Source organism: Podospora pseudoanserina, chromosome 1 (assembly GCF_035222485.1).
Source record: "Podospora pseudoanserina strain CBS 124.78 chromosome 1, whole genome shotgun sequence".
NCBI lineage: Eukaryota > Fungi > Ascomycota > Sordariomycetes > Sordariales > Podosporaceae > Podospora > Podospora pseudoanserina.
In genome coordinates this window covers 6,486,637-6,496,667 of record NC_085920.1, presented here as the reverse complement: position 1 = coordinate 6,496,667, position 10,031 = coordinate 6,486,637, and the positions used below count along the sequence as shown (strand labels likewise).

Below are 10,031 nucleotides of genomic sequence, written 5' to 3'. Positions count from 1 at the left end.
CAATGATGGAAGGGATGGCATTCAGCATGAAGACTTGGTCCGGAGGTAGGCAGGTAGGTAGAGCGAGTTTATAAAGTTGGCTTCGGCTCTACTGCACACCTAGGTAATGATAACGTGAGCAGCCAGGGTGATATAAGCTGATGCAAGACCATATTAGTTCTCAGATGGACAAATCTTTGATGGTCACGTAAAAGATAGAAAGCATGCGTATCTTGAAGGCCTAAAAGGCGTCATGTTGTTGGTCAGTCAATGTCGCCCACCGACTGGCAGTGTTACAAGGACTGCCGACTTATATATAGCCAGCCCATCCAAAAGTACTGTACATAACCCCCCGCCCCAAGACCCCTATCTTCCCATAGCTACAGTCAGACTGAGCCTCCCTTCTCCAAGTTCAATTCATGAACTTCATTTGGTATCTTTGTTTTTCCACATTACTCATCCCATCGCAGCAAAAAAAACCATACAGTGGTATCTCGGCTCCCAGAAACAACATCAACAAAAAAAGCAGAAAGGTATTAACACAGAATTCCATCCGTTCGCCCGGTCATTACAAGTTTCGATATATGGCAAGGTGCTCATCAGGACTCATGACGGCCTGCGACTTAATCAGAATGATCACCGCCGCCGAGGCCGCCGCAGGGAATAGTGAGGCCCAAAGACCGCTGAATCGTGCCGCCGATATCGATAGGAATGGTCTGGGTGTCTGCAGCCAAAGCGTCGGCGAAGTAGGGAAGGTCTTGGCCCTTGTTGTTGACGGTCTTGCCACGAATTTCGAAGTCGAGCCATCCATTGTCCTTGTCGCAAGCGGGAGACTTTCCGAGGGCCTCAATTACGGGTGCATTCTCAATGGTGGCGCGCATGTCGGCCTTGGTGACCTCGCCGGCTTTGAGGAAGAGGTTGTCAATATAGACGGTACCAATCTCCTTGCCGTCAAGGTAGTTGTGGAAGGTGGCATTGCCCTGATGAAGGATGAGTAAACGCTCAAGTGATGGTAGAGATGACTCGGTCAAGACTTACAAGTTCGAAAGACACAAGAGAGCGGTTGGGAATCCAGGTTGTTGCGTTGAAGTTATACACGGGATCGAGGTTGATCGTGGTCTCGTTGACAGAAGTGCCCCGAAGCATCTGGAGGCCGGGCATCTCGATGGTCTTCTTGAAAGTAACCGGATAGCGTCTAGAGATGCCCTTGACGTGAATACCAGTCTCACCAAAGACGGTCACTCTGAGGGTCTCGTTGGCGAGCAGCCATGTGTTGAAGGTGGTCAGGGCATCCACATCCTTGATCTCGAGGGTCTGGGTAACCTTGACCTGCTGAAGGGCCTCGCTGGTGGTCTCGGGGAAGTTGATGCTGGCGAAAGGAATGTGCGAAGGGATATCCTCGAGGTACATGACCCCGAGGAAGGGCTCAATGGTGGCGTGAACCTTGCCATCACTCTTGATGGTGCTGTCGATAGACATGGTCATCTTCTTGGTCTGGGTATCGGTGACAGTGATGCCGTTGATAATGAGCTCGGCGTCATCAAGCTTGGACTGAGCAATCTTGGGAACGGCGACCAGGAGACTGGGTGATGAATCAGTAAGAATTCGCCGCGAATGTTGGCGACGGAGAATGGGCAAACACTTACATGACTGGCACAAGAATGACAGTAAGAACGATGAGGACGATCAAGTACACCCACCAGAATCTGACGCAGTGTCCTACACATCCGCGTCTCCGCGGCTTCTCAACAACATTCTCGCTAGTGGTAGCGATGGGCTTGTCGGCGTCGGCCATGTCGGAAGTCTGTGACGGATCTCGATACCGGTTCTCCTCAGCCTGCAGAAAGAAAGATGCAGAATGGGTGGATGGACGGGAGGGTGAAACGGTATGAAGAGGAAAGAAGGGGGTATAAGAGACGCGGGAGGACAGGGCTGACCACTTATAAGTGTGTCATGAACACAAGAGCTCTGAGTGGTCGCAAAGAGAATTGGGGACGCCGCACAGGGGAGTTGCCTGTCGGCGGGCAAGCTTGCAAGTCGGGAGAGCAAGGGTCGGGGCCATCGTCGCTTTCTGTCGCTTGCTCCCCCGTGATGGCAAGGTGCGTTGGTCTGGAGGACAATGGATCCTGGTTGCCACCCCCCGCTGGTAGGTCTCGTCTTGACCACTCCTCTAGCCTGTTCAAGTAGGTCCCCCGAGCTATTGCCCAGTTGACCTGGTTCCCCCGCAGTCTTTGTTGCGCCCTTGTCGCGCCCGTCATTTCATACCCTAACCCTTTTCAGCTCCAAGATGGCCAGCGCCCCTGAAATGTTCCGTGGGACATGGCTAACCATACCGAGAGCCAAGAGATCAGATCAAAGCCACCTACCTCACCGACGTTTCTTTGATCTGAACACAAAAACACATCAGCTGGTTCGGTTTGTGATGTCAGTGAGGCCTTCTTCTTGTCCAAATCCGGACGCTTTCTCCTTCGCGTTGAACAGTCGGTTGGGCCTCCCCATCAATTGTCACCGTCGCCAGGAGAATGGGGTTTTTCTCAATGCCCAGAGATCTTGGCCCGAGACTGACAATGCGGGGAATGTGGAGGAAACGGGGCCAGGCCAGCTTGACATGCTGAGGCGATTGCTTCCGTATCCGTACTTGCTGCCGTCGACAGCGTGAAAGGATTGGAACCTGCGAGCACCAGTGGGGAAAAGCCTCACGAGGAGACGTCTCTAACTGCATGAGGTCTAGCAACGCTCTGCATATGCAGGCTGCTCAGACCTGACGAGATTGCAGCAGCTCTTGTGTTGGCAGTTTGCGCAACGTCTATCTAAATCGGCTTGACTCGAAGGGAGTCTTCCTTACTCGGCACCCCTAACACACCGTTGCAAGAGCGGCCGAAAAACTATTCAAATCCGTCGTGGTTGGCATTATCGTGGCGAGGGTCTTCTTCTGCAAAAACGGTGGCACTGTCGAGCTTTGAGGGTCGAGAATCTGAACGACAACGGACGTGACTGCCAAAACGAGGATGATGCCAAGAGATCATTTCGTGGCCTGCCCCCGCATTTTCTGGGGGAGAGGCGTCAAGGGGGACCTCCTTCCCCGTCTGCAGATCCCTGCTCGACAGGGAAAGGCCCTCGGCATGGATGGAGCACATGAAAATTTTGGGTCTACTCCACCAAAAGCGACAAAGCTCAACACCTGCATTTGGCCGCGAGAGGCGTCAAGCAGTGCTCACTATTGGGTACAGAGGCACTTTTGGAGTCGCACAGCCAAGCTATTTCTCCAATAATCCTCTCCAAGAGTAATTAATCTCTTGGTCAAACGTTCGCCTATTTATCAGATGAGGGGCCGAGCATCATTTTTGTCCAAACTTGCATGTGAATCTCTCCTTCAGCTCCCTCGACTATTTTCTCTTCGCCCTGATCACCATCACCGCCGATTCTCAACCACTTTTCTAGCGACTCCACGGAAAGAGTTCAACAATTGCGTATCCGTGGAGCGCTTTTTGCGAGTCGATACCGTCTGTGTTGTTGAGAGTGGACCAGTGGAGAGGTGTCCACGCGATCCACTGGGAGATTTGACACCGAAGCTTGAGTCCTCTTTCCAGGATGGAAGCCTGTGAGTGGTCGGCCCGGTTCCAGTGATGCAACCACAACGAAATTCTTTGATGGCACGCACGAAGCCAACCGCCGATTCGACTCCTGTCCTCTCAGAAAACCCGGTTGCAACGTTGTGGTTTTGGCAATTCGCGTCTCTCAAATACGCAAATACGCGGTATGCCGTTGATTCAAGTGGCGTTTGGGTTTTCCCTTGAACACTTCCCATTCTCCCTCTTATCCATGTGGGTGCAGATAAGCCAATCAACTTGATCCTGTGGTCTCCAGCTTGAATTTTGATAGCAAATATTGGCGTCACCTTTTCATCTGCCCTTGCTGATCTGGAAGCTGTTGTGGAAAAGGGGAGGAGGTGGTCATCATGAGACCAGCTCAAATCCTTGCAGATTTGGCACCCGCAGAGCCTCGAACAGCCGTCTTGGCTACATCTGTGCCTCATGCAACAACCCGACGGCACTGCTTGATCGAATTGACATCATGTGAACATCGGACTGACCGACTGACTTTGAATAGCTGCCATGAGAAGGCCATCGCGAGGTTTTGCAACACCCATCTGAATATCTCGCATTACAAACCAGCGTTGTACACACACTTCCCAAACGAACGTGCTTGTTCGAAACATTCTTCTTCCAGGTAATTTGTCTAGAACCCAAAAACACCCGTCAAACCACATGCCGCCTCGGCTAGGACGAGATCGTCATGCAAAAGGATCTACGACATGCTCAACCCAGCTTGGCACACCTTCCCCCGCAAAATCGCCTACAGCTTGGCAGCACGAGACGTCCACAACCCCGTTCTGTCGAGACCAGCCCCGCCATCGAATATGTCCCGTTCGACCATCCTGCTGTTGATCTGCGATCACAAGATTATTAGCTCTTCGTCAGGGGCCCCTTGAAATCCGGGCAAACTCACAAAGCGTGGCCCAAGCTCCGAGATGTCTTTTGCGCCCATCATCTTCATGCACGTCTGAATTTCGCCTTGGAGAACTGATGATCATGTCAGCACCCTCACGACCAAAGAATCCGCAGCAATGAAGGCAAACTCACTTTCGAAAGTCCTCTCCACCCCCTTCCACCCGCCAGCCCCTAACCCATAGAGTGCAGCCCTGCCTACGCCCACCGCTTTTGCCCCTAGACACAAAGCCTTGACCACATCCGTCCCCCTCCTGATACCCCCATCCACCCAAATCTCAATGATATCAAACACTTCCGGACAGTACTTCTTGCATTCCAACAGCGTATGCACCGCCGGCGGCGCCGTATCCAACGACCTACCCCCGTGATTGCTCAAAATGACCGCCTTGACCGTCCCCGGATGCTTCTTCGCATACTGCGCAGCCAGGTAAACATCCTCGTGCGTCTGGATCCCCTTCAAAACAATAGGCAGTTTGGTATGCTTCGCCAACCACGGCAAAGTCGTATCCCACGTCAAATCAGCCGCCGTGCCAAAGAACAGCTGCTGTCCCACACCACTATTCGAATCCGGCCTCTTCTTTGCCTTTTCCTTTTCCTCCTCCGATTTCGATGCCTCAATCAGTAGCTCCGCCTCCAACGCGGCCTTTTCGTCGTGCTCCCTCTTGCTAGGAACAGGTGCGTCAAGAGTAAGAACAATGCACTTGTACTGCGGCAGTTTGGCTATCCTCGCCAGCATGGCCTCGGATTTAGCACGAGCGTTCTGTACGTAGAGCTGCCAGCCAAAGATCTGATCCGGTTTGGCGTCGGCAACGATTTGCTCCGGCGACATGGAGGCGTTGTGGGAGACGAGCTGCATGGCCCCGAAGCGGGAGATGCCTTTTGCTATTCCAGCTTCTCCGTCCGGGTGAGCCAGCCGGGCCATGGCTGCTGGGGAGACGTACAAGGGGGTGGCGAGCTTGAAGGCGCCGCCGAGGATGGAGGTGGTGGTGTCTGCTTTGGTGACGTCGACGAAGACGCGGGGGCGGAGGAGAATGCTGCGATAGACGGTATTGTTGTATGTCTTGGAGATGAGGTCGTCGGCGGCGGAGAAGTAGTAGGCCCAGCATTTCTTGGAGACCTGGGTTTTGGCAACTGCTTCGATTTCGTCTAGATTGAGGAGGTGGTGGAGTGGCGGGGGTGGGCGTGCTGCTTCCTGGGCTGGGTTGGCGGTGTTGGACTGGCGTTGGAGTTTTTTGAGGCTCTCGGGGTCGACGATGCCGAGTTTGGCGGTGGGTGGGAGGTTGTCCTCGAGAGTGCCTGGGGGGTGGATAGGGTCGAACTCGGCGGTGGCGTCCCGGCCGGCGAGCTGGAGAATGATTCTGGAGCCTCCTGGGTGGGAGGGGAGGAACTCTGTTACATCGTAAACAGCGCCATGGAGGACTACCCAGCAGCTTTCTGCGGTGTTGTGCTTGGCAACTGTATCAGCGGTCAGCAATGCATTTGCCTGTGTGTGGTTGATTTGTTTAGACATGCCTTCTTCTGCACTGAAGACTTTGGCCATTGTGACAACTCGCCTTCTGGGCTTCGTGGAATGACTTCAAAGCAAATAGCAATGTTGACAACTATACGGAGAAGATTTTATTATTTATATCTCAACATCCCTCAACCGCCAACGGGATAATGTCACGCGGGAGCGGGCAAACCCGATATCTGGCTCAATTAATGCGGTGGTGAGTGATTGGAGGACGGGTGCTGTTGCTCTAGGGGACCCCACTGTACCCGACAGTTGCTTTTACTGGGGAAAGTGACGAACCGGACAGCGGTCCGGGGTTGACATCTAGAACTCCGACAACGGCGGACGGACCGACAGTTCGCTGTAACGCTTGGCCGAAGCTGCAGTTGCGGCTTGGCGATATCAAAGTGCAGTATTCTTTTGTTTTATACGCAGTAGATGGGACTCTTTTCCCTTGCATCAACAACAGGTGCCGTCAAGGTTGAATGATTCATAACGAGGGCTGGGTGGCGACACTAAGTGCAAATTGTCTTTCTGCTGTGACTAGAGTCCTCCTGTCACCGAGCTATTGCTCATGGTTAGGGGCTCTTGGGGAAAGTTCAGCAGACGTTATCAGCATGTAGTCCCATCTAGACACTGTTGAAGTTGAATCTCCAACCCCGGGTTGTTTCAGGGAAACATAAAACTGCTCATGTGATGTACCTAGTTGACCATGTGGATACTCGAGTTTATCTCCGGAGTTTCTGGAGGATGATATACAAGTAAATATGTGAACGGTAATAGGCATTGACATGCTACAAGCAGCGAAAGCAAGAGACCGAGAAATAAGGCTCAGAAACATCGAGATCTTTTGAATTGCCATGAAAATGGGACCTTGGTGCTTGGTGAGCAGATAGGCCCACTTCGCTGGGCAGGGGTTCCGCTGTTAGCGCGAGGCCGACACCTCAGCTAGCTCCCCGCCCCCACCCTTCCCAACGGCAGCAGACCATGGACCACATGAACAGCCATCAACAATCTGGAACTTGCAATCTTGCGCGTATCATCAGACATTGCTCTTTTTACGGTGCATCAAACTGTGATTATAAACTTGCCTCTGGAACATCCTTTCGACAGTTTCAACGAAGCGCTCAACAAGCTGGCTGGATAGCCAACGAAGGAGGCGCATCCCCGCGTCATCATCACCCCGTCAGTCCTCCCTCCGCCGCATTCTGCCCCCGAGATCCGAACCATCAATCAAGCATCAGCTTCCACTTCCACCACCTCACAACCCCTCGAACACGTGTCTCTTGATATCGCTACTCCCCCCCTTCCGAAAACAAACCTGGGCCATCGCATCTCCAAAGCCCTTGCAAAGATGGCAGCCCGCCAGAAGCTGCGCATCCTCTGTTTTGGGGACAGTCTTACAGCAGGCTATTCCTACCTAGGCTCCACCTACCACCCGTACCATTTCAAGATGGACCAGATGCTGGCGATGGCCTTTCCCGACTACGAAATAACCACCGTCGAGCGGGGGAAGTGCGGGGATATGGTCAGGAATGGGTTTCTGACGAGGATGCAGGAGTGCTGTTAGTTGCTCTTTCGTTAATGCTTCCCAATTGCCAAAATGGATGGACTTGAACACACAGCTAACACTCAAGGTTGAGATATAGTCCCGCCTGCTAAAAAGGACGATAAGCGTCCGTTTGACTGGGTGATTGTTTTGGGAGGCACAAAGTATGTCTACGTCCCTATGATAGACTGGTTGATGAGGTCCGCTGACGGAGTATCAAGCGACATCGCGTTTAAAGTACCACCGCAGGAAATCTTCAAGAAGTTGACTGAGGTCTGGGATATACCGCTTCGACGTGGATGTAAAGTCCTGGCCCTAACAGTCCCCGATGTGGTGGGCGACGGCAAATTCAAGATGAGGGGCGACGCGGATAGGAAAGTGCTCAACGAGCTGATCATGGGTTACAAGAAGCCTAACTTGTGGGTTCAATCGTCTACCACTTTTTGTTGTCTTACCTAGCTGACTTAGCGCAGGCACGTATACGATCTCCACGATGCTATCAGCTTGACGAAGATGTCCTCGACAGACAGGAAGACTTACAGGGACGACCAAATCCATTTCACCCCAGAGGGCTATGACCTGATCGGTAACAAAGTGGGCATGGCCTTGGTGAGCTTACTGGTTAAGCAGAGGGTGGCGGATCTTCCTCCCGCAAAGAGACGGCGGATATTCAAGAACGATGACAAGCTCTTCGAGGAGGAGACCGGCAATCCAGAGAGCCTCGACGGGGGCTATGTCGTGGTTCGGCGAACCGATCTGGACTAGGCGCCTGCTTTTTATTTTTTTTTCTTTTTATTTTTGGATTGGACTTCTATTTCTGGTTATACATGGTAGTGGCGGACAGCGTTTGGCTTTCTAGTCTCAAGAGAACAGGTTTGGCATCGGCGTTTTTCGAGTTACGGCAACGGTTGGATAGGTATCTCGGGGGTAAGTAAATATGTGTTTTATATTCGAATTCTTCATTATTCATCTATGATCTAGACAATTTGCCCACAGACAGGGCATGTCAGTACACAATTCAACCGGCTACATGTCCCAAACAGGGGGACGATGCGGCTCGCTTGTTATAGACAGATGCGCTTCTTCTGACATTGTATCCCCCCTTTCATACGGCGATCTGAGTGGCCACAAAATCTGGAAACTCTGCCTGCAGGAGGTCTGTCACACGCTCGACATCTTCGGCCAAGGCCTGCACATTGATGTCCCACCGCCGGATCTCCTTTCCGACCTGTGCTGTTGTGTGCCCGCTACCATGCTCACCAGACGCCTCAGCCATTTCAAAGTAGATGATCCGATCAATCTGATCGATAGACCCAGTCAACCGCCCTTGCTCAATCATCTTTGCCGTTGTCTCCTCAGCCTTGTCCCCATCCAACCCCAGCAACAGCCCCAACTCGTCAAACCCAATATTCGTGTACAACCGCCCAGCACTCAACAAGTTGTGCTCCACCACAGCCCTGGCCAACACCGTCGACCCGTCCGACGTCTTGGCCAGCTGATGCGGCGCCAACGACTGCGCAAACTTTTCCACCTCGTCACTCGACAGCAGCCTATCAAAGAACATCTTTTCCAGAATCCCATACTCCTCCAGCCCCGCTGACCTCTCATCCTTGTGAAGCCTGCCCAACGCCCTGCTCCTCAACGGACCAGCCGGCGCCAAGACCGCGCACTTGATCGCCATGCTGAGCGTGTGCAGCCTCTCCTCCTCAGCAATCGAAGGCGAGAAGCTGATGTCGTGGTAGCTCGATGCCGCCTGCAAGAACTGCCTGTTGGAATCCTGAATCCGAGCGGCGCTCAGCTTGAAGTGGAGCATCATCTCCGGATCCGCGTCTCCAACCTTGTGCATCACGTTCTTGAGCTTGTTGAGGTATGTCTCAGCGGTGGTGCTGTCATCTTCCTCCAGGTGGTTCCTGACAATTCTGATCCATATTTTGGCCTTCTCGCGGTCTGACACGCGGCGCTGGGAGGAGTCGAGGGGGATCTCGGCGAGGATCTTGGCGGCGGCGAGGAAGTCCTCGTTGGTTTCGTGGGCGGTGGCGATGAGCTCGCGGAGGGCCGAGGCTTGGTCGACAAGAGAGGAGGAGAGGGACGGGGTGGAGGAGATGGCGCGGACGATGTGGGTGCCGACGTCGATCCAGGACTCGTGGTTCTGGGAGTTTGTGAGGACGTTGATGAGGTCGCTAAGGACGGCTTTGGTGGTGACGACGCCGTGGGAGGCGGCGAATAGGTCGTCAGTGATGGCTTTGAGGTCGGTGCTGCGGGCTTCTGGGGGGGAGAAGTCGTCGAGGCTGTTGAGGAGGGTTTTGTAACCGATGACGGGGTTCTCTTGGGCCTTTGCGAGGGCCTCTTGGACCTTGGGCGAAACCATGTTCGGAGGTCGAATTGGGTAGCTGGAATGACGAAGTTACTTTGGTTTGGGCCTTATGACGAGGTCGAAATGTTGGGTATGATAAGTTGGCTGTGATAAATCGGACCTGAAATTGGTTGGTGACAGCAAGGC

The 10,031-nt window shown here is 53.2% G+C and overlaps 4 protein-coding genes across 4 annotated transcripts; 1 reads left to right on the top strand and 3 right to left on the bottom strand.

The window, feature by feature from the left end:
- Positions 1 to 188: 188 nt before the first annotated feature.
- Positions 189 to 2,824, bottom strand: QC764_118200 (uncharacterized protein). Its single transcript, XM_062943089.1, has 3 exons — positions 1,626 to 2,824; positions 1,018 to 1,561; positions 189 to 959 (listed from the first exon to the last, which is right to left on the bottom strand). The coding sequence occupies exons 1-3, from the start codon at positions 1,772 to 1,774 to the stop codon at positions 603 to 605; spliced, it is 1,050 nt and encodes a 349-aa protein (XP_062806154.1). The 5' UTR covers positions 1,775 to 2,824; the 3' UTR covers positions 189 to 602.
- A 1,511-nt stretch (positions 2,825 to 4,335) lies between these two features.
- On the bottom strand, positions 4,336 to 6,030 carry QC764_118190 (uncharacterized protein; the record flags this gene model as incomplete). The annotated part of the gene is made up of 4 exons (XM_062943088.1): positions 4,336 to 4,428; positions 4,489 to 4,562; positions 4,623 to 5,945; positions 6,003 to 6,030. The coding sequence occupies 4 exons, from the start codon at positions 6,028 to 6,030 to the stop codon at positions 4,336 to 4,338; spliced, it is 1,518 nt and encodes a 505-aa protein (XP_062806153.1).
- A 955-nt stretch (positions 6,031 to 6,985) lies between these two features.
- Positions 6,986 to 8,621, top strand: QC764_118180 (uncharacterized protein). Its single transcript, XM_062943087.1, has 4 exons — positions 6,986 to 7,547; positions 7,632 to 7,695; positions 7,753 to 7,950; positions 8,005 to 8,621. The coding sequence occupies exons 1-4, from the start codon at positions 7,337 to 7,339 to the stop codon at positions 8,294 to 8,296; spliced, it is 765 nt and encodes a 254-aa protein (XP_062806152.1). The 5' UTR covers positions 6,986 to 7,336; the 3' UTR covers positions 8,297 to 8,621.
- A 15-nt stretch (positions 8,622 to 8,636) lies between these two features.
- CSN4 (COP9/signalosome complex subunit Csn4) lies at positions 8,637 to 9,899 on the bottom strand (the record flags this gene model as incomplete). Its single annotated transcript, XM_062943086.1, has 1 exon — positions 8,637 to 9,899. One exon carries the CDS (start codon positions 9,897 to 9,899, stop codon positions 8,637 to 8,639), a length of 1,263 nt encoding a protein of 420 aa, XP_062806151.1.
- Positions 9,900 to 10,031: the final 132 nt, after the last annotated feature.